A 25497-nucleotide genomic window follows, 5' to 3' on the forward strand; every position below is an offset into this window, starting at 1 on the left:
AATGGGGCGGCCACGTGGCAAGGCTGCAAGATGACAGACGGACAACACGGGCTGCCACATGGGAGCCCGACATCGACAAGAGACTCCCAGGAAGACAGTGGATCAGCATTGCCAGACACAGAAAGGAACAGAAAGAACTAGAACTACAACTAAGTGATCAAGTGTAATTCAATGAGTAGTGTGCATTAAGTGTGGTACCCTCTTACGCAGAGTAGTTAACCGCGTGTCTTTAAACACTGCTACCCCTATTTGTTGGAGGCCTTTGCTCCCAATGGGACAAAACAGGCTATTTTCATTCATTTGTTCCTTCATTCATTATGTGTGAATGTAGCACTGTTACAATCGCGTGAAGTGAAAAACAGAAAAGGAGCCTCCTATTCTTTAGTCCTTGCTTTAAATGATACAACAACTGACGTACAAAGTAACAAGAAAATCTTCCGGCTCACTACAGCCTGTAACATAACTCCTGCATTAACAGTTGTAGGAGACATTGGTTCAAAATGAAGGAATTTGGAGCACGTTTTTGGTGTAAACACCAATCCCTTGTGCAGCTCTTGTGACGTGACAAGAAGGTCCAGACAGCTACACCATGTCCCACCACTCATTGGTAGGTGAGTCAATATTATACAGATACGATGACCTATGTTTAATAGCATTAATGTTAAATATTGTTGTTGTAACTGAAAATTTTGAGCTGTATACTCAATGTTCTGTTTGTATTTCCGTTTCATGTCAAGGAAAGGCGCCATAATTTGCAATTGGCAGCATCTTTGAAGATGATGCCAATGACAGTGAACTGGCCGCTGTTGTCCTCTGTGCAAAGGGTGTCAGACAAGAGAAGATCATGTTGTCCTGTTTTATCACTTTTAACTTAAATAAAATTAATGAATAAAAATAACTGTTGAAAGATTTTGTAGTAATGGAAAGTGCCATGTTTAAGAGAAGATCTTGTTCAAACTTGGAGCTAAGAACATCTGTGTTAGTCTATGACTTTTGATGTGAAAATATACTTCGATAACCGTGAAAGTTGAAGTGTTTCTCAATCAAGAATATTGATATGTTGGAATATGATAAAGATGTGTACAAATTTCTTTAGGCAGTCATCATCATGTGATGATTGATTTGAGACTCAAATTCCATTGATGAATTTTGAAACATCATTGGATACTAAAGTGAGGCACCTATCGATATATTGTGAGTTGCCAACACAGATATTAGGCAACTGGTGCAATTTAAGAATAGCCAAGTAGTTTTATGAGTGTTTGATACACACAAAACTGAGTCATCTCCTCTCTCAACTTCAGAACTTGTGGAAAGTTAATCAAAACAATCCTTAGTTTATTCAGTTTTCATTGATGTGCCCCTCCGGAAAAAAAAGTATGTTAAGGTCAAAATTTATTACGTGCCATACATGATCAAAAGTGTTCATTACTGTAGAACACACTGGTGTTGTAGCCTACTTAAAATGGGTGTGGTGCTGCACTCTCCATACTACTCCATCTTGTATAAGTCTTCCATTGCACTCTCCATCTATTTGAACCAGTTTTCTGTATTCAAGCTTCGGTCTCCCATTACCCATTACAATACCCCCCCCCCCCCCCCCCCCCCCAAACCATGAATTTCCCCTCTTTCATGATGTGCCTCAAGAAGCTACGTATTGCAGTAAATTTCTCACCTTTGGCCGTGCCAGGTCAGACTACTGTCAAAATTTCTGTGTATAGTCAAGCTGTGTCATACGGCTATATTTTCTCCACATCTCATTTAAATACCTCTTGATTAGTTATTAGATCTACCCACATAATCTTCAGGACTCTTCTACAGCAGTACTACATCAAGCTAAATCGATCATTTACTCCAGGTCCCCAATTTTCTAACACGACGTCGATGGAATTTCACATTATAAGGGCTTTTAGACCCTTTGCAAAGTAGGAGCTCCCTCATCTCACATTGATTTACTGTTTCTGGCAAGCTGCTGGATTCCCATTCGGCATGACCTGTAATTTTGTAATTTGTCTTCTTGTGAGCCTCATATTTTACTGAACATTAATGAACCAAAAATGTCTAAACTTTTCAACTAAACTGCAAGTTATTATAAAAATTCTGCTGTGTATAAACAACGTGCATTAATTATTAACTAGTTTTAGCATCATGATTTTATTCATTACAATGATGCTTGCAAAGGTCCAGGGCTGAAATAATTCATGAAGATAATTAGTTATTCTTCCATAACCTGTTAGGATATTTTTATTCACAGACTAATTTCGAAAATTGAGATCTCATTCTCAAATGTCTTATACAAATTTTATCATGCAGCTAAAAATTATACACCGAAGTGATACAATGCACGAATCTGATATGTCTATTTCTATGTACTGAAACGTTCTGCACTTCCATTCCTTTGTGGACTGTGCAGTTGGTACACTCCGACTGTCCGAGTCTTTTGAATTTCAGTATCAATTTAGTTGCAACACAGAAACAAATACAGCACATGTATGAAGAATTATGTCTTGTTATATTAATACATAATCTGCAAAATAGAATCAACATCTGTAAATTCCTACATCTTCAAAATTTAGAAATAGTAGCAGATCATGAAAAACATCTCAGTAACAAAGAACTACTACTTTTTGAGTCACATATTGTTCACTACAAGTAGAATTACCGCTGGAGAAAAGAAAAATTTAATTATTAATGTGTTAAGGAGAAGGTAATATACAAAAGGTACCAACTTTTGAATTTCACCAATACTGTATAATCAATTATTAGAATTATTTCCCCCCGTCTGTTTGCTGTAATAACGACAAATGAAGCTGAAAACTAGAAAGAAGAAATGGCAAAATAAAAGCTGATAGTCTTAAAGCAAAGATTTCAATTACAGCTACATGTTAAGTTTCATACCAAAAAGACCACATTTCACCACTAAAAAGAGGAATAACTTTTCAAAATTTGTTTTATTTTATATCACAAAAATATTAATTTCATCTGAGATGTAAACATGTATGAAAATTACTGCAAATATGCTAACAGAAAAATTACTGAGAGTAGATTCAGTTTTCATTTACAGTGTTAGAGAAAAATCAAGCAAGCAGTTTTACTACGGGACATATTCAAACAACTAAAAGTAATGATCCAGTCTTTGGAGTGATACATGTTTTGAGGCTGCCAATTCCAAACACATTTCCTATGATGGCACAGTTTTCAGAAAATTTACACAAAATGTAAATCAGCTTGTATTTTATATCTAAAAACAAAGATGATGTGACTTACCAAACGAAAGGACTGGCACATCGATAGACACACAAACAAACACAAATATACACACAAAATTCAAGCTTTCGCAACCGTTCCAATCCCGGGAGCGGAAAGACTTACCTTAGGGGGAAAAAAGGACTGGTATACACTCGCACACACACACATATCCATCCACACATATACAGACACAAGCAGACATATTAAAAGGCCTTGTGTCTGTATATGTGTGGATGGATATGTGTGTGTGTGCGCCCGCGAGTGTATACCCGTCCTTTTTTCCCCCTAAGGTAAGTCTTTCCGCTCCCGGGATTGGAATGACTCCTTACCCTCTCCTTTAAAACCCACATCCTTTCGTCTTTCCCTCTCCTTCCCTTTTTCCTGTCGAAGCAACCGTTGGTTGCAAAAGCTAGAATTTTGTGTGTATATTCGTGTTTGTTTGTGTGTCTATCGACGTGCCAGCGCTTTCGTTTGGTAAGTCACATCATCTTTGTTTTTAGATATATTTTTCCCACGTGCAATGTTTCCCTCTATTATATTCCGCTTGTATTTTTACACATTTAAATGGACATATCTGCAAAACAATTGAAGAAAAATGTTTATCCTCCAGTAATTGCAAAAAGGTGGTGTTTATTAACTGTTAACATCTGAATGAATATGTATCAGGCATTTATAACAAACATTATTTTAGACATTGATAATTCATTGCACCTATATTTCCGGGAGAGAAAATAGTAACTTCTCATGAAACCACAAGTTTCACAAGAGACTAGAATGTCTGAAGAGTGATATAAGTGATTTATGTAGACAGTGAATCAGGGTTACACAACACACTCTGCAAGGAAAGATACAAAATTCTTAGCACCAATAAAGATACAGATCCGTAATTAGAAATACTAATACACTATGTGATCAAAAGTATCCGGACACCCCAAAAAACATACGGTTTTCACATTAGGTGCATTGTGCTGCCACCTACTGCCAGGTACCCCATATCAGCAACGCCAGTAGTCATTAGACATTGTGAGAGAACAGAATGAGGTGCTCCGTGGAACTCACAGACTTCGAACGTGGTCTGTTGATTGCGTCAAACTTGTGTCATACCTCTGTACGCGAGATTTCCACACACTTAAACATCTCCTAGGTCCACTGTTTCTGATGTGATAGTGAAGTGGAAATGTGAAGGGACACGTACAGCATAAAATTGTACAGTCTGACCTCGTCTGTTGACTGAAAGAGACCGCCGACAGTTGAAGAAGGTCGTAATGTGTAATCAGCAGACATCTATCCAGACCATCATGCAGGAATTCCAAACAGCATCAGGATCCATTGCAAGTACTATGACAGTTAGGCGGAGGTGAGAAAACACTGATTTCAGTCAAGCAGCTGCTCATAAGCCACACATCACGCCACCCAATGCCAAACGACGCCTCACCCGATGTAAGGAACGTAAACATTGGATAATTGAACAGTGGAAAAACGTTGTGTGGAGTGACGAATCACAGTACACAATGTGGCGATCTGATGGCAGGTTGTGGGTATGGTGAATGGCCAGTGAATGTTATCTGCCAGTGTGTATAGTGCCAACAGTAAAATTTGGAGGATGTGGTGTCATTGTGTGGTCGTACTGACTTGCACCCTGGTTATTTTGCCTGGCACTATCACAGCACAGGCCTACACTGATGTTTTAAGCAATTTGTTGCTTCCCATTGTTGAAGAGCATTCCGGGAATAGCGATTGCATCTTTCAACATGATCGAGCACCTGTTCATAATGCACGGCCTGTGGCAGAGTAATGGACTGGCCTGCACAAAGTCCTGACCTGAATCCTACAGAACGCCTTTCAGATGTTTTGGAATGCTAATTTCGTCCCAGGCCTCACCGATCAACATCGATACCTCTCCACAGTGCAGCACTCCATGAAGAATGGCCTGCCATTCCCCAAGAAACCTTCCATCACCTGATTTAACGCATGCCAGCGGAAGTGGAAGCTGTCATCAAGGGTTGGCCAACACCACACTGAATTCCAGCATTACCAATGGAGGGTGCTACGAACCTGTGTGTCATTTTCAGCCAGGTGTCCGGATACTTCTGCTCACATAGTGTACTTCCCTCAGGAACCTTAATGTGGTAGTGATAAATAATTACCTTTTGAATAGTTAGAAATTAGTGCAGTTGCTAGCAATAAAAGATTATGTTCATTTTCAGATTATATAAACATTAAGTGATCATACAATGAAGGTTCTCGTGACTGTTGTATCAGTTGCTGGTGAATCTTCAGAGCTGTGTGGTAATGACATGTGAAACATTTTTTGGGTCTGTGTTTCATTTAGGGCAGCACTGAATTAGGGAAATATGATGAAAATATATTGATCACTACGACATAACGGTGTTTCACAGGGCAATGAAGAAAGTGCTGTTATGAAACTTCCTGAAACATTAAAATTGTTCGCTCGACTAAGATTTAAACCTATACCTTTGCCTTTCTTCCTGATGAAACAATTTGAGTACAAATCAACCTGTCAGAATTTCCTTCTGACTTCCCAATCTCAATGGAAAGTCTCCTTCAATCTTCGCAGTGTACTGGCCTTGAAGTTAGTTTCAGATTTAGTTTTGAGTTTGTCATTATACAATTTTCACCATATGTTGTTCATTTTCAACTCAATGCACTAACCATCAAGCGGCGATAATGAATTTAAATTTTTTAAATTTTCTCTAGTCTTCAGCTAGGTGTAACTGTCCAAATGGAGTGACATTTTGACACTCTGACATGTTGACATCTTCAAACAGTCCTGTTAACTGCCTGAAGATGGTAACAAGTCAGCTTGTCAAAATTTACACCATTTGCACAATGCCACCCATCTGAACATATGACAACATGTCAGTCATCACACAGAGGAAGCTTAAAATTACACAGCTTTAATGGATGACACATTGTCTGAAAGATTCTGCTCAAAATTTTTTAAAATATGTATTATTACAGTTTCAGTTGCAAATATTCTACCTGATTACTAGTTTCAATCATAAGCAATGATCACCTTCAGATCTAAAAATAAAACAAAACTTTAATTAGTAACTATTTTTTCCAATGGCATAAAAATATTTAAAATTGTACTGAGCTCTGTATTTACAGATTGACATTTTTTGAAAAACAAAGTAGTACCAGATTGATCACAAATACACATGAGCCTCATTTATCTGGTCCTCATTAATCTGGAATTCTGGTTTATTCGAATTTTTTTAAATTTTTAAAAATTTTTTTTTTTTTTTTTTTTTTTTTTAAGTATACAAAAATGTGTGGTATACAGTTCATACAGTATGATATATTTACAGTTGTAATGTTCCCACCACAGATAGCAAAGAGACTGCCATTCCCATGCTTCAAGCTACCCTTATTATGGTCAGTGTGAATTTGTTCCTTACAGTGTTAAGAAGGTGATCCAGTGGTTTTCTTCTGTTCCCGTTTTTTGAGTGTGAATGAGTGAATGGCTTCAAAGCAAAAGAAAAGGATTGTTTCAACGGACAAAATGTAGGAAGCACTAAACAGAACAGATAAACAAGAACTGCTGGAAAATGTACCTGTGGAATATGGCAATCTTAACTTCACAGCCAGCCAAGGTTGGTTGGAAAGATGGAAGGATCATCATTGCATACGCCAGCTTTCAAAGACGGGTGAAAGTTTTTGGAGAGTAAAGTGACTGCAGAAAACTTCCAAAAATATTCTGAAGTTATTTTATCTGAAAACAACCACACACCAGATTTGCAATGCACATGAATCTGTACTTTTTTTATCGGATGCTACCCAAAAATATGCTGGCTGGCTTCCGAATTAGACGACTCGATAAGGGGGAAGAGTGTGTGTGTGTGTGTGTGTGTGTGTGTGTGTGTGTGTGTGTCCTCTCCTGCTGGTAGGAAAATCACATCCATGAGCACTGAAACATGTTAATCTGTCCACTTTGCCAGTTGTCATCAAATGTGTATACAGAAGACTGCTACTGGGTAAATTAAATGAAAAAGAGAGAGAAGTTGGCACGATTTCTGTATTGAAACTGGTAAATAACAAAGGTGTGATTTTTATGATTGAATCTTCTTGGGACTAAGTTACAGAAGTATTGACTCTGAAGTGCTGGAAAGCAGTATGGCCTGCTATTTGTAATTTCACCACTGAAGTTTGTGAATTTTTATCCCTGAATTCTTTGAAATGTTTGCAAACATTCCTGGTTGCTCAGATGTAGATGAGAGTGACATAGATTGTTGCAGAATGACAGTGATACCGGTTACAGCATTATGATAGATGACAAAATTTGTATTTCTGTCTATTGTACTACAGAGAACGACAGAGGTGGTGAAATTTTTGCATTTAGTAGAATATTTACGGATTATCTGGATATTCAGTAATCCAGATTACATCCAGTACCACCTAGCCCAGATAAACGAGGCTCTTGTGTAGTGAAAAGTGACAATGCATCAAAAAGAAGAATATAGTCGAAGTTGTACAACAAAGGTAACAGCACAAAAGTATGCTTGTGAGAAAATTCCACGGTTCCTAGCATTACACTAAACCCATTATGCAAGATGCAGATCCACATTTCATGAATGACGATAGCATAAGGTGCAATGTGGGATAAAAAACTGTCAATACAATAAATTTGACATTGAGAAGCAAATTAGATAAAGCACTTGACATTAATACATGGCACATATTGTTAAAACCTACAATTAAATTAAAAGTTTGAAATAAAACAGAATTTGTACACCTTCCACCAGAGGGCATCTCAACTATGTGAGGCTCAGGCACATTACGCTCAATCTATCTGTGGCTATCCTGCCACTCAGCCACACTACACTTCCAGCAAGTGCTGCAAGCTGGTAATATCCAGTTCTACCAAGTTCAGTTGTAGCAAAGCTGGTGAACTACTGCAGTCTGAGCCACTCAAGTTGTTGTTGTTGTTGTTGTTGTTGTGGTCTTCAGTCCTGAGACTGGTTTGATGCAGCTCTCCATGCTACTCTATCCTGTGCAAGCTTCTTCATCTCCCAGTACCTACTGCAACCTACATCCTTCTGAATCTGCTTAGTGTATTGATCTCTTGGTCTCCCTCTACGATTTTTACCCTCCACGCTGCCCTCCAATGCTAAATTTGTGATCCCTTGATGCCTCAAAACATGTCCTACCAACCTATCCCTTCTTCTAGTCAAGTTGTGCCACAAACTTCTCTTCTCCCCAATCCTATTCAATACCTCCTCATTAGTTACGTGATCTACCCACCACCTTATCTTCAGCATCCTTCTGTAGCACAATGTTTAAAAAACATCCCCTGGATGCCACGTGTAAAATTTCAAGATGTATCATGGTTGGTCTTACTAAGTGTTACGTGTATTTTACATCAATGGTTGTCAAAGTTTTTTAGTTGATAGGGAAGGGGGGAGGAGTGCCGGGGGGGGGGGGGGGGGGGGGGGGTGTCACTCAAAGCAAAATTCAGTTTTCACCAACCCACGGTTACTGATAGAAGCTTACCAGTTACACATTTTGACTCTTCGTATTGTAAGTTATCTAGTATATTTTTAAGTGAAAAAGAAAATAATATATTGGAACTATGTGCATCTTTCTGAAGGCTTACGTATGAACCATTTTCCATACCTAAGCAGGTATTGTGGCCAGTGCCATTGCAACAGGATACTATGTTTGTTTTTCCAATTTCAGGGCACATTTTCTGGTCATCTTCCTGCCCTACTATCTGAAAGAATACTAAGCAGCTGCAGCAGACCATTTACAACCAGCCTTTTGTATTGGGCCAAATAGATCACACACTTTTATGTACTAAAACTTAATTCAAAATTGTCACAAAGGGATAGAAAGGCAGAAGATAGATTTGTATATAACTGGTAATTGGATAGATAAAAAAAATCTACTCACCAAGCAATGGCAGGGGAACACATATATTAAAAAAAAGTTTTATTTATGCAAGCTTTCAGAGCCAGTGGCTCCTTCTTCTGGCATGAGGACTGAAGGGGGAGGAAGAGTAGTGAAGTGAAAGAAACTAGAGAGGTTTAGGAAAATGGTTGGAGTTCGGAAAAGTCACCTAGGGCATGGGGTCAGGGAAGATTTACCAGACAGGATGAGAACGAGACTCTTTCTGCTTTATCATGCATGTTTTTCAAAAGTAATTAACTCTTACCAGGGTGAGCACCTTGGCCACTTTTTCTGACAATTGGTGTGGCCACTTTCCCCGATCGAATGCCTTGTCAGTATTAGTGATCCATAGAAAAAACAATCAGACTGAAGTGAATAACAAGCAGCTACATTTGAAGGCTTTCGTTTACATATTGATATGGTGAAAAATTATTACTCTCCACACAAGTGAGGTAACAATAATAATATAAATCATTTACCTTACACCAAACACCTCAAAACAAAAACGTTTTTATTGAAAGGTAATGGAACAAGCTTCCTCTGAAAATCTCATTTACAACAATGGTGATGTATATTAGAATAGGTCTGGCTGCTTCTCGGCAGGCAGCAGCACTGTTCAAGGCAATAAATACGCAATGGCCACTTTTCCCATTCTGGGCATTTTACCACACCTTCTCCTACTGCTGTTACTGTTAACCTAAATGAACCAATATGTTACATTAATTAATATCAGTAACTGCAATATGAAACATTATCACAAATGTTTTGAATGACATTTTTCTTTCACTCATTGCACTGTATTACAACAGCCTTAATTTGATTTCATATTACTTGCTAAAAACACATGTACCACCTTTGAATATGACTTTCTGTAAAGACCATTCACAAGTCCATTAATTCCGTTTGACATTTATATTACAGGAGCTGATCGGTGCTAACTGAGTGTGCTCATGCGTTGTCAGCATTGGAAGACAAAGACAAAAATATTTCACCTTTTACTTCTTTTAACCCTGCAATGAATGCACTACATATCACTCAGCCTGTGATGTAAGTGGCAAATTTTACTTAGCTCAAGGTCGAACTCACAGATATCAATTAAAATTAAACAATCTTAAATATTAAATACTATTGACTCTGTAGGTATTTTTGTTTGTTACTGAGCAAGAAAAACAAACTCTTATCTTTAGCCGATATTTTCAGATCGGGTGTTAGTTGCTTCGTATATATTATTATAAAATATCGCTGACAACAGTGGACCGCACATATACTTGATTCAAGCTGCATGTAGCCGGTCGGCCGTAGTTTGATGGCCACTAATTTAGATGATCTCCAAATACTGTCTTATTATTACACAGTGCTTTTTTTTTTTTTTTTTTTTTTTTTTTTTAACTGGGTCTTAAAAGTTCTAGCAGTCTGACCCAGATACTGTTTAGGACAGACATTGCACTTAATCTCATACACAACCAATGCACCAAATTAACATACTGATTTATTTCTATCACATTTTACGTAAATCGAATGTCTGTCACTTGCATAAAAGTCTATTCTTAACCTGGTTTCCCAGAACTGTTGTACTCTTTTTATCTGCTACCTTTCTTCTATAGGTTATCGGCATGTACATCAATTTTTGCACTTGATGTTCATCTTTTAATGTAACAGAACCTGTTCTCTGCATGTCCTTTATTTTAATTTACTGAAACATTTTAGTAACTACTTCAGCCTATTAATCATTACTTACAATGACTTGCTTAAGAATGGCTATTTCATTTTTCCTTTCTTGCTCACTTATTGGTAGCATCACCAAAGTGTTAATTAAGGAATGATTTTTAAAAACTTGATAAATTTTTCATAAAATGAGTTTTTCTGTTTTCATCCAGATAGATATGTTTGAGCATTTGAAGTTTTACATGACTGCTAGGTCTCACTGACATTAATAAAGTGTTGTAATGAACTACATTAAAATTTAGTTTTGTAACAGTATAGTAAGGTGTGATTTTTCCAGTTTTTTTCAAATGTAAAAAAATGCTTATAATTAATGCTGGTATCAGTTACATTGCCTTCCTTAATTCCATGTATTTTCTTCCACAACTAATATTTTATGTGCTGTTGTGTCTAATATATGCCTGCATTGTAAAATGCATATTTTTGCATATATTATTATATATAGTTTTCTAGAGGGAAACATTCCACGAGGGAAAAAATATCTAAAAACAAAGATGATGAGACTTACCAAACAAAAGCGCTGGCAGGTCGATAGGCACACAAACAAACACAAACATACACACAAGATTCAAGCTTTCACAACAAACTGTTGCCTCATCAGGAAAGAGGGTTTTAAAGGAGAGGGTAAGGAGTCATTCCAATCCCAGGAGCGGAAAGACTTACCTTAGGGGGAAAAAACACATACCCCCTAAGGTAAGTCTTTCCGCTCCCGGGATTGGAATGACTCCTTACCCTCTCCCTTAAAACCCACATCCTTTCGTCTTTCCCTCTCCTTCCCTCTTTCCTGATGAGGCAACAGTTTGTTGCGAAAGCTTGAATTTCATGTGTATGTCTGTGTGTCTATCGTGTATATATATATATAGTTTATCAAACAATGGAAAATCCAGGATGGAATATAACAATATTTTGAAAAGGAAAGTTGCTACTCACCATATAAAGCTTTCGGCCATTAAGGCCTTTGATGAAGGCCTTAATGGATGAAAGCCTTATTTATTTGTGACAGTCTTTTTGTTGTGCCTAACTGTGACTCAGCATTTCTGCTATATGGTGAGTAGCAACTTTCCTTTTCATAATATGTTTTTAATTTACAGTTATTGACTTTATTGAGAGCACAAACAATAATAATAGAAATACAGTGCCATAATACAATAATAGCAGTGATAACTGTTTTAATGTAACTGTTATATAATTATTCTAATACTACCTGAAGTATGAAATGAATAACACAAAAAGTATTTCACGTTACAATCACATTGTTATAGTTAAGTTTTCCCTCTTATATCTTTACATTATTCATCTACAACATCTATGTAAAACTTTGCATCCTCTGGAATTTCAAAATAGTTTAGAAAAGCAGAAACATCTTTCTTCTTTCTTTGTTTACCCCATTTCGTTTTGATATAAGGGTTGATGTTAGTACTGTTGGATGGCATGGTTTCTCTCATTTCATGATGTCAATTTGTACTGGATGTCCACAGTATGTATCACTTACTGGCACATTAATAATTTTCCTTGCTTTCTTGTATGAGATGACATGCTGGCTGTTCATTTTGAATGTTAGCTCGAATTTTAGTACTTTATGTGCACTACCTTTTAGATTTTTAACATCCCAGTCTGTGTTTAGAACTTTGAGAGTACCACGCTCTTCTAAAATATTGCTATATTCTTTAGCAGACTCGGTGCTTTCTTTTTTTCTGTTAAGATTACTCAATTCCACCAAACACTCTTTCTGGAGGCATGTAGCTATGACCATGAACAGGGAAGAAGTGACAAATATTATTTAATCTTGTGCTCTTTTTCCAAGAACACTGCAAGCATAACCATATTTTGGCTGCTGCAAGACCTGAGAATAGACGTATAGTAGTGGCGCCATTATCTGATTGTTTTTTATCTAAGTCAGAATGAAAGTCCAGCAAAGCCAAAGCAACGTGAGTCCATCCTCTTTGTCTCGAAACAGGTGCAGAAAACAATACTTTGCCTTCTCAGCTCCATAGTATGGATAATATAACAACGAAAATAATCAATTATTGATAATATAATATAAACGGATAGATAAAAATTGTACTCAGCAAGTGCCAGCAGGGGAAAACACACACACACACACACACACACACACACAAGGATTTAACTTTCACAGACTTTCAGAGCCAGTGGATCCTTCTTCTGGCAGAAGAGGTGAAGGGGAAGGAAGAGGGGTGAAGGAAATGACTGGATAGGTTTTGGGAAAGGGGTACAGTTCAGAAAAATCACCTGGAACCCCAGGTCGGGGGAGAGAAGGAAAGACAGACTGTTGGGGACTGCACCGGATGAGATCTGACTCAAATTTTGTCCGGTGCAGTCCCCAGCAATCGATCTTTCCTCTTCATCCCGTCCGGTAAGTCTCCCCTGATCCAGAGTTCTGGGTGACTTTTCTGAACTGTATCCCTTTCCCTAAACCTCTCCAGTCCTTTTCCTTCACACCTCTTCCTTCCCCTTCAACTCTTCTGCCAGAAGAAGGAGCCACTAGCTCTAAAAGCTTGTAAAAGTTAAATCAAGGTTAAATCATTTTGTGTGTGTGTGTGTGTGTGTGTGTGTGTGTGTGTGTGTGTGTTTTTTCCCTTCCCACAGTTTGTTGAATAGATTTTTTATCTATCCATTTATAGTATGGATCATGATGCACAGATTGTATAACCATACTTGTCTAGCATAGAAAACCTCACTGATGGTTTTGTTGCATGTCAAAGCAAATCTTAATGACAGTATGATTATCTTCCTTCTTTATATCACAAAACCACTTTGCACAAATTTTATGTAACCTGTGTCTAGTTCATTCTTCTTCTTCTTCTTCTTCTTCTTCTTCTTCTTCATTTCAACCTTACAAGTGGAGTAGGTACCAGTGTGAGGAGTCCTGAATAATAGATTGAAATGGCTGTATGCTTGTCTTTTGATAAGGAGCATTGATTCAGTCCAAAATATTTTTTTCTTTTTTCACAGAATCTCCTGAACATTTTATTGACAAGAGATCTGAAGGCAAATAACCTCTCGTAGATTTCCCCCTTCGATGGTGGCCCCCTCTGCATTTATACATTTTTTGTATCATTCTTAATGACAATAGTTACCTCCTTATGATCCTTTCCTGTTCTGTCGCGTCCTATCCTTTCCTTTGGCAACCTTCCTCCTTCATGGAATCTGCTTGCTAGATAGGATAACCTGCCCTTTGACATACCAGATACACCTTGGAAAGTGGCAGCACAAAGAGGCACTCCTTCACCATTCCTTTTTCTAATGGTATACTTGTCACTGTTTTCTTCCTTTTTGCATTATGAGTGTCCACTACTGTGCACTGAAGTGAAGAAATATTAAGAAATTTTAACAGAAACTCACCTTGATCCATTTTATTTAATAAGGTCTTGCAATGATGAAAGCAGAAAATACCATCATAGCACAGTCAGCAGCTTTCCACTCTCATTTCTGTAGCTTTTGAAGGCAAAACCTCAAGTTCAGGATTGCATTTAATGATTTTTAAACTTTTTGCTTTGCATATCTAAGTTAATGTAAGCTCTCTCATCAGAACATTCAGAATCACAAGAATCATCGTCCATCCTGCTTCTGTTGAATAATTCTTTGTAGACATAAACATGAGCATAAAGTGAATACCTGTCTAAAAGCAAGTTGCAGGTGTTCCGATGACAATGAAATCTGGCTGCAACATTATTCCTGCCAGTAAATATTGTTACAACAATGAGTAACACTGCTTACAGCAATCAGTGTACTCCATTATTGTTGACTGCTTGCTGTGGAAAGAAAGCTGAGACATGAGAGAGTAATTATATTGAATTTGTCGACTTTTGCTATAATTGTAAGAATGCGTATATCGGGTTTTGCTAAAACTTTGTGATTTGGAGTATACATGGCAGAAGTCAAATTTTGCTAAAACTTTGTTCAGAGGTTGATGAGAAAGGACAACATTATGCTATTACCACACCTAACTCAATTTTCAAATTTTTTGCATATATCAGGTTTTGAAAAAATGCTCCTCAATTAAGGAATGAGAACCTGCCATTTGATCTATAGTGAGATGCCATGATGTAGAATCTATAATGAGATCTGTGCAAATGGGTTTTCTATAAATGCTGAATCTATGTCAGCCATCTTCTTTAGCAACAGTTGCATCAGGGAAAATGATTACCCCCTTTACACTCATGTTCAACAGTAAATTTTAGCTTAAGGTAAATGGCACTAAGCTTCACAGTAATCTCATTGATTTCATTTACATTCGCTTTGCAAAATAATATGAGACCATGAACAAGCAAGTAATAATATATAATTTAGTTAGCTAAACCCAAATAAGACAATTGTAAGCCAATGCTAATTACTAAAACTTCAAGAACAATTACAAATTGTTTGAAAAAATAAAAATATTGCTAATAAAACAATACTATGTTCAAATAAGAAATTAGAAAAGCATAAAGCATTAGTTATAAAGACCAATAAAGGGAACACTGTGGTCATTATGAATGAAAATGAATACATATCTAAAACTGGAAATGAAATTAGAGAAATAAAATAAGAGTCCTACAACAAAATGCCATATTGATTTGAAATGTAAAATTCAGAATTCTAACTTACTATTTAACAATAATAAAAAGGAATGATTTTTGTTATGAACCGATTAACACCAGTCACCAGAGGACAGGTTAAACTGCACAAACAATTCATGAGGCTAAACTCCAACAATGAGTGGAGTCCTGATGCACCTATTAACAGATGTCTGTCCAGAAAGTTAAAAGCTTGATATACATTTAATCAAGAGTTTAGTATTAAGAATATCTATGACTTTGCTGATAGTGTCAAACATACTGCAATACCTGCATACATGTTGTTTGCATCACTTGACATAGTAAATTAGTACACATGTGTGGCAATCAGTGAAACACTCTATTTCACTAAACACAATCTACTACTACATAAAAAAGTATCTGTAAGACAAACAATGGAGTTCGTTCTATAACCCTTGCTGGTATCGTGGCTGAAATATTCATTAACCACGTAGAGCAGAAATTTTTTATGAAAACCGACAGTTAGCTAACAAAATTATATACTACTACTGATTTGTTTATGATTCCATATTATTAAATGGGAATGTAAAGGAAATCAATGAGATTCCCGTGGAGCTTAGTGCTTTTCACCAAGCAAAACTTAATTGTTGAACATGAATGTAAAGGGGTACTCAATTTCCCTGGTGAAATGTCACTAAAAAGGACAGGAGACATAGATTTAGCATTTACAAGAAGCCCACTTATACAGATCTCATTATGGATTATACATCATGGCACCTAAGAACTCTGAATATAAGGGCATCACCTGAAAGAACCAGATAAAATACCTACTTTCTAGTCTGACCTAAAGAATTTTGATGACATATTTGGGCATTCCAGTCAGCAGCAACCCCACTCGGCAGAACAAGTCCTTAGCAACTTGCAGTACTTGCTGGCAGTGTGGCTGAGTGGCAGCATGGCCACAGACAGACTGGAAATCTAAAGTGCACGAATGCAACACACTTCAGACACGCTCTTGGGTGAAAACTATCCAAATATCTTACTTCAATATTTTAATTCAATTATAAATTTTAACAAGACATGCCATGTATTAACATTAAGTGCATTAGCTAACATGCTTCTCAATGTCATATTGTATCTTTCACACAGTTCTTTGTCATATTTTAATAATGCTCAATAGCAGTATTTTTTGTCTCCCTGCCACTATCCTCCCTCTTATCATCATTTAGGACGTGTAGTTCAATATAATGCTAGATGCCACAGAATATTCTCACAAGTAGTTACCTTTATTGTACAACTTTATCTTTCTTTTCTTTTTTTCCCTTAAGAATTGTGACTTTTCACTAATCATGATTAATCAGGAACTATTTTATGTTGTAAATAATCTCAATCTGCGTAATTTCAGTAATCAGGTACAGCTTTTAATGTTTTTAATTTTGAATATATTTTCTGTCTGTGTTATCTGAAGAAAAAGTTATTTACGTTTTATTTTTAGAACTGAAGATGTCATTGTTTATGAAAGAAACTGGTAATTAACTGTGAACATTTGCAACTGACACTGTAGTAATAAATATAAAAAAAGCTTGTGCTCAAAATATACAAGAGCAGACCTTAATACAGTTACTGTTGCATACCTCAGTATATACTAGATAAGAAAAAGAACATGGAGCTCAACCATGCACACTTACCGCAGATTGTTACATACATCAGAAAATTATCAAAGTAAGGGAAACATCTATATTTTATACACTCCATCTCTGCAATGTCAACGCCCTTGCCACAGTGGTCCCCAATTCCCATCAGATCACTGAAGTTAAGCACTGTCGGGCTCAGCTAACTCAGACGAGTGACCATTCAGGTTTGCTGAACACTGTTGGCAGCCGGGCAGCAATCAGCACTTGTGAAGCCAAATGAGGAGCTGCTTGAGTGAGAAGTGGCAGCTGCAGTCATGAGAAGTGACAATGGCTGGGAGGGTGGTGTGCTGACCACATGCACCTTCATATCTGTATCCAATGACGCCTATCGGCTGAATGTGACACGGTGGTCAGGCAGCACCATTGGGCTTTCTGAGGCCTGTTCAGATGGAGTATATAAATCTCTCCTGTATGACAATACTGATCACTTACTCCTTGTGATAGTTCTTTTTGTTGCAGCAATGGAGTAAATGATTGTAATGTTTATGACTACATTATACTATAGTTATTCTCCAATTAATTAAGGAACATAAAGGAATATGTACAGGAAAGAAGAGTATAATGTCCACTAACACAAATACAAGACATACTGCAACAGAAACTATTCTAGGTTAATGTCCTCAAATTGGAAGCTGGCAGCTGTAAGCAACAGATAGCATGAATGTTAACAATTGCCGTCATAGTCTTAGAATTAACAGATAAAAAGTAGTGTGAAAGGAAGCAAACAAGTACAGAAAGGTGAAGAAAGGAGGTTGGCACACAACAATAATGTTACAATACTGTCATATTGACAAACTGTTCTACTCATTTTAATTGCCCACTTTCAGATCTAGTAAAATGCTTACAATAATCAGGAACAGGTTTAATGTTCTCAGTATATGAAATTTTGGGCACAAGCGGATCTTTAATGTTATACTTCACAGTGTAAAAACAAAATATTGTTTTAATAACCCACTTAAGTTTTGTTATTAGTAAGGAACAATAAACAGGTTTTTCCTACTGCTCTACCTCCCTCCCCCTGACACTGGAAAAGTTGTAGAATTACTGAGAACTAATAAAATAGACGCCACACTATAAAGCATACCAGTTTTTCTGCACCTGTATTTCATGCGTGCACTTAAGTTGATATTTTGCGAGTTTTTCAGTTAAATATCATGCACAGTTTCAAAATTGTATCAATGCGTGAACCATTATGAGACTCAAATTCCACATGTTTTACCTGTAGAACAATATTGGAAGTGGCACTGTGGCGAGGTGCCAGAGTGCATGGGCATCTAACGTCCATAACAAAGGTGGGAAGTCTGCAATCTCAAGTAGTAATGAGAGACCAGCCAACACTACAAACAGAGCACAGCGCCAAACATAGGGCTGCATCTTTCGACACCACGTACACCATAACAACCATCCCAGTCCATTCACGATACCTGAAACAAAGTCCAACAACCTGATATAAATGGCCAAGTATGTACAGTAATTCAGAATGAAAATCAAAAAGAACATCTATAGTTTGTAAATATGCTTCCTGACAAATTATTCCAATGGGTAGAATTCACATTCTGTACTACAAATGAGAAGACCATCATAGAGACAACAAACTTGCATGTCTGAAATTCAAACATCTGTTGGTCACAAATAATCTTTTGTCTATGCAGAAGAAAACAAAGTTTTTAGAGATAGTAATAGTTGAGAAAATGTAGGAAGAAAATGAAAGCAGAAAGAAGGGTTGACAGGTGGAAGGGGGTTGGGGGTGGGGTGGGCTGGGGAAGGAGGGAAGGGGGTTGGGAGTGGAGAGGGAGGCATGGCAGCTGCAGAAAAAAAGAAACATACTTAACAAAAAAGAGAAGTGATGGAAAACATAAGACTAGGATTTCTCAAAAAAGTTGCTGAGAAAACCACAAAGCAATATATTGATAGAAGTTGCTATAAAAACAATATTTTTTACATTTGAATTTAGAAAATTACTCGAAAAGATCAAGGAGGTTAAGAAGACTACAAAACAAAGAAAGTAAAAGAGCTGAACACACATTTGAAAGTTATATTCCGCAATTTCTACGATAAGGCAATGAGTAAGTCGAATTTAATGGAACCACTGAAAAGGTAAACATGGCAGTAAGGAATAACCACAATATCAACAAGTATTTGAATGTTTATGGGATGCACACAAGCAGGTCTCCATCAACTCCAGATAATGATATCCAGTATTAGTGAGAGTTGAAATTAAATGTCCCCATGCCACATGTTGTTGTGGTCTTCAGTCCTGAGACTGGCTTGATGCAGCTCTCCATGCTACTCTATCCTGTGCAAGTTTCATCATCTCCCAGTACCTACTGCAGCCTACATCCTTCTGAATCTGCTTAGTGTATTCATCTCTTGGTCTCCGTCTACGATTTTTACCCTCCACGCTGCCCTCCAATACTAAATTGGTGATCCCTTGATGCCTCAGAACATGCCCTACCAACCGATCCCTTCTTCTAGTCAATTTGTGCCACAAACTCCTCTTCTCCCCAATTCTATTCAGTACCTCCTCATTAGTTATGTGATCTACCCATATAATCTTCAGCGTTCTTCTGTAGCACCACATTTCGAAAGCTTCTATTCTCTTCTTGTCCAAACTATTTATCGTCCATGCTTCACTTCCATACATGGCTACACTCCATACAAATACTTTCAGAAACGACTTCCTGACACTTAAATCTATACTCAATGTTAACAAATTTCTCTTCTTCAGAAACACTTTCCTTGCCATTGCCAGTCTACATTTTATATCCTCTCTACTTCGACCATGATCAGTTACTTTGCTCCCCAAATACCAAAACTCCTTTACTACTTTAAGTGTCTCATTTCCAAATCTAATTCCCTCAGCATCACCCGACTTAATTCGACTACATTCCATTATCCTGTTTTGCTTTTGTTGATGTTCATCTTATATCCTCCTTTCAAGACAATGTCCATTCCGTTCAACTGCTCTTCCAAGTCCTTTGCTGTCTCTGACAGAATTACAATGTCATCGGCAAACCTCAAAGTTTGAATAGCATCGGGGAGAGGCTACAACCCTGTCTCACTCCCTTCCCAACCACTGCTTCCCTTTCATGCCCCTCGACTCTTATAACTGCCATCTGGTTTCTGTACAAATTGAAAATAGCCTTCCGCTCCCTGTATTTTACTCCTGCCACCTTCAGAATTTGAAAGAGAGTATTCCAGTCAACATTATCAAATGCTTTCTCTAAGTCTACAAATGCTAGAAATGTAGGTTCGCCTTTCCTTAATCTATTTTCTAAGATAAGTTGTAGGGTCAGTATTGCCTCACGTGTTCCAACATTTCTATGGAATCCAAACTGATCTTCCCCGAGGCCAGCTTCTACTAGTTTTTCCATTCGTCTGCAAAGAATTCGTGTTAGTAATTTGCAGCTGTGACTTATTAAACTGATAGTGCAGTAATTTTCACATCTGTCAACACCTGCTTTCTTTTGGATTGGAATTACTACATTCTTCTTGAAGTCTGAGGGAATTTCGCCTGTCTCATACATCTTACTCACCAGATGGTAGAGTTTTGTTAGGCCTGGCTCCCCCAAGGCTGTCAGTAGTTCTAATGGAATGTTGTCTACTCCCGGGGCCTTGTTACAACTTAGGTCTTTCAGTGCTCTGTCAAACTCTTCACGCAGTATCATATCTCCCATTTCATCTTCATCTACCTCCTCTTCCATTTCCATAATATTGTCTTCAAGAACATCACCCTGTATAGACCCTCTATATACTACTCCCACCTTTCTGCTTTCCCTTCTTTGCTTAGAACTGGGTTTCCATCTGAGCTCTTGATATTCATGCAAGTGGTTCTCTTTTCCTGTAGGCAGTATCTATCTTACCCCTCTTGAGATAAGCCTCTACATCCTTACATTTGTCCTCTAGCCATCCCTGCTTAGCCATTTTGCACTTCCTGTCGATCTCATTTTTAGACGTTTGTATTCCTTTTTGCCTGCTTCACTTACTGCATTTTTGTATTTTCTCCTTTCATGAAGTAAATTCAATATCTCTTCTGTTACCCAAGGATTTCTACTAGGCCTCGTCTTTTTACCTACTTGATCCTCTGCTGCCTTCACTATTTCATTCCTCAAAGCTACCCATTCTTCTTCTACTGTATTTCTTTCCCCCATTCCTGTCAATTGTTCCCTTACGCTCTCCCTGAAACTCTGCACAACCTCTGGTTCTTTCAGTTTATCCAGGCCCCATCTCCTTAAATTCCCACCTTTTTGCAGTTTCTTCAGTTTTAATCTACAGTTCATAACCAATAGATTGTGGTCAGAGTCCACATCTGCCCCTGGAAATGTCTTACAATTTAAAATCTGGTTCCTAAATCTCTGTCTTACCATTATATAATCTATCTGAAACCTTTTAGAATCACCAGGGTTCTTCCATGTATACAACCTTCTTTCATGATTCTTAAACCAAGTGTTAGCTATGATTAAGTTATACTCTGTGCAAAATTCTACCAGGCGGATTCCTCTTTCATTTCTTAGCCCCAATCCATATTCACCTACTACGTTTCCTTCTCTTCCTTTTCCTACTGTCGAATTCCAGTCACCCATGACTATTAAATTTTCGTCTCCCTTCACTTCCTGAATAATTTCTTTTATCTCATCATACATTTCATCAATTTCTTCATCATCTGCAGAGCTAGTTGGCATATAAACTTGTACTACTGTAGTAGGCATGGGCTTCGTGTCTATCTTGGCCACAATAATGCGTTCACTATGCTGTTTGTAGTAGCTTACCCGCACTCCTATTTTTTTATTCATTATTAAACCCACTTCTGTACTACCCCTATTTGATTTTGTATTTATAACCCTGTATTCACCTGACCAAAAGTCTTGTTCCTCCTGCCACCGAACTTCACTAATTCCCACTATATCTAACTTTAACCTATCCATTTCCCTTTTTAAATTTTCTAACCTACCTGCCCGATTAAGGGATCTGACATTCCACGCTCCGATCCGTAGAACGCCAGTTTTCTTTCTCTTGATAACGACGCCCTCTTGAGTAGTCCCCGCCCGGAGATCCAAATGGGAGACTATTTTATCTCCGGTATATTTTACCCAAGAGGACGCCATCATCATATAATCACACAGTAAAGCTGCATACCCTCGGGAAAAATTATGGCTGTAGTTTCCCCTTGCTTTCAGCCATTCGCAGTACCAAAACAGCAAGGTCATTTTGGTTAGTGTTACAGGGCCAGATCAGTCAGTCATCCAGACTGTTGCCCCTGCAACTACTGAAAAGGCTGCTGCCCCTCTTCAGGAACCACACGTTTGTCTGGCCTCTCAACAGATACCTCTCCGTTGTGGTTCCACCTACGGTACGGCTATCTGTGTCGTTGAGGCACGCAAGCCTCCCCACCAACGGCAAGGTCTATGGTTCATGGGGGGGCCATGCCACATAAGGGACAATTAATTTTAGTGGCCAATTGCAACAAAGTGCAAGAGTTTGAGGCACTGACAAAAAACAATGGAGCTCACAGAATATATTGCTCTGCAAAACTTAAGGACGAGCTAGATAAAGTGACATAAAATTAACTGCTCAGTGGAAATTAATGAAAAAGAGGGAGTATGTTACCAGATGTCTCTCTGTCACACACATAAAGCTGGACATCGCAGTGTGGGATGTAAGTAGACTATAGTGCCAAATGGGTAACTGAAAGTCACTTCTTTGATCCAAAAGTGTAATGCCGACACATGGTGAGACATACACAGGACACCAGAGAGACTAAGAGAGATTGGAGAATCCACTAAAAGAACTCAACAAAGTTGACTGGTAGCAGATGCAGAAGAGTACCCTGCAACTGCCAATGTATTTGGGAAGATACAAGGACAAGCAATGCCAAATGCCGCTGCTCCATGGGCCAACCACCTGGTAACATATGCTGCTGATAACTGGAAAGCAATGGGTAATTAGACATTGCAACCTGGTTGTGGCAGCTGGGTGCATCTGCTGTCTGGGTGTGGCGATGTTGCACCAAATTCCAGCCAACAATCTATAATTAATTTTTCCCGTGAGTTTGATTAATTTTGATAATGAAAGAGTTGTACAGTGTTGTGTAAAAGCTACAAGGTGAAACGTTTGTGTCTTGCAAGATACTGTGTAAATCTTATATTTTATTAAAGAGAATTCAAACTATAATTATCTATTGTGTCCAAGCAAAGTTTTGATGAAGAGAACATACCTTGGTGAGTCCAAATAGTGATGTGAAGAATGAGACAATTAGAGTTCATAGTTAATTAACCTACATAAACATTTGAAGTACACAGGATGAGAATACAAAATCAGAACAGAATTAACAGAGTAACAGTCTTAAGTATAAAGGTTGCAAATACACATTCACAATTAGAAATGCATATTCGCAAATCAATGGAGGAAAATGCTCAAATGAAAAATGGTATATTGATGTTAAGTAGACAGATAGGGAACTTAAAAATACAAATCAAGATGACATTGACAAAAATACTATAATAAGAAAAGAGATTTTTGACCAAACTGGTTTTAGCTCATTAAGTTTTTGGAGTTCATCAAGGAAGTACCATCATACATAGAAGGGTGATCGGTGAAACAAAATGTGGAATTTTTAGCAATAATTAATTGTATTGAAGAGGCATACAAAAAATTAGTAAATTTAAAATCCAAAGGTACAGGAAAACTGCAACGCACTCAGCATTTTGCAGACCACTATAAGCAAAATGTGTTCATACTGTCAGGAAGGTAATAGGTTACAAAAAGCTACATTGTAAGAATGTTGAGAAAAGGTAGAGGACTGTTTACAAGAGGTGTGCAAGCAAACAAGAAAAGGCGGAGGACTTTTTACAAGAGGTATGCAAGCAAACAGTTCTTAGTGTTTCCCCCATACTAATGAAAATAAACCACATCCACTGAGTGAGTGGTAGGACGAGTTTAGCTTAGCAAACAGTCATATGGCAAGTCATTTCCCGAGACTTAACCTAAAAGGGGAGCTACATCCAATTATATTTTTGGGAACCTGTGAGGGAGCTCTATCTTCCACATGAGAAGATAAAAGGACAATCCAGCCTGTGAGAGGGCATTTAGAGGCTGAAGCCACCAAGTGGGCCGTCCTTCATAAACAGGACTTTACAAACTTGGCAGATTCCTCACAGCAATTTAAAATAAATATTGGCCGAAGGAGCGCAATGGCAGTCAACTCTAGAATTACTAAATCCATGTCCTTATAATAAAAGATAAGAAGGATTTAGAAAATATTTTGAGTGGCACTTGAATCAAAGTAAGTTTGTAGATCTAGTGACAGTAACCTTATTAAAGTACTTATTAGCCACCTAGGGAATTAGATATCTTGAATAAAACCAGGGTTGGTTGGTTTAAAAGAAGGGGGGGGAGGGGGGGAGAGGAGGAGGACCAAACTACGAGGTCATCGGTCCCTTGTTCCTAATAAAACAATGCCGCAAGTGTGAGAATAAAACAGACGAGACATATAACACAAAACGGAAAGAAAGGAAAAACCACAAGAATGAAGGAAAGGCAATGAACACTAAATGGAATAAAAGAGGACAAGAAAACAACAGAGAGACGCTAGAAACAGAAGAGAGTATAACAAGAAAGCAGATTACAGTGACTGGCCGACCACGAGAATAAAAAGAAAAAGCCAGCCACTCTGCAACACCTTAAAACTTCCACCCTAAAAGCACTAGGGTGGAGGACACAAGAGGGACAAAGCACATGCGCTAAAACCTACATAGAAGTATACAACCCACTCTCATAGATAAAATGTAAAAATAACGCTGCTGCTGAGGCATCGTCGTCCAACACCATAGGTAGGGAGCTGGGAGAGTTAAAAGTCTGCCAAAGAGCGGTTAAATGTGGGCAGTCCAGCAAGAGGTGGACGACTGTCATTTGGAAGCCACAGCAACACAGAGGCGGGTCCTCGTGATGGAGTAGGTAACCATGTTTTAGCCTTGTATGGCCAATGCGGAGCCAGCAGAGGACAACTGATTAACTGATTCCCTGAGAGAGGACCACATGGAAGACTTCCACACATTTGTAGTCTCCTTACTAACACGCAGTTTGTTGTGCCATTCCGTCCCCCAAAGCCTGAAAACCCTGTGGCGTAAGACAGAACACAGGCCAGCTTCGGAGACGCCCCTCTCCAGAAGCGGTTTACACATTGCCTGTTTGGCCAGCCTGTTCAAATGGTTCAAATGGCTCTGAGCACTATGGGACTCAACTGCTGAGGTCATTAGTCCCCTAGAACTTAGAACTAGTTAAACCTAACTAACCTAAGGACATCACAAACATCCATGCCCGAGGCAGGATGCGAACCTGCGACCGTAGCGGTCTTGCGGTTCCAGACTGCAGCGCCTTTAACCGCA

General features: G+C 38.1%; 1 protein-coding gene across 1 annotated transcript in view; it reads right to left on the reverse strand.

Annotated features, from left to right (window-relative positions):
- The window catches only part of LOC124605635 (post-GPI attachment to proteins factor 3), a 112382-nt gene that overhangs the window by 18004 nt on the left and 68881 nt on the right, over positions 1-25497 (reverse strand). The window contains exon 6 of the mRNA XM_047137453.1: positions 18333-18537. Within this exon, the coding sequence (XP_046993409.1) occupies positions 18333-18537 (205 nt within the window). The remainder of the gene's footprint in view (positions 1-18332; positions 18538-25497) is intronic.

This window comes from Schistocerca americana, chromosome 3, assembly GCF_021461395.2.
Source record: "Schistocerca americana isolate TAMUIC-IGC-003095 chromosome 3, iqSchAmer2.1, whole genome shotgun sequence".
Classification (NCBI taxonomy): domain Eukaryota; kingdom Metazoa; phylum Arthropoda; class Insecta; order Orthoptera; family Acrididae; genus Schistocerca; species Schistocerca americana.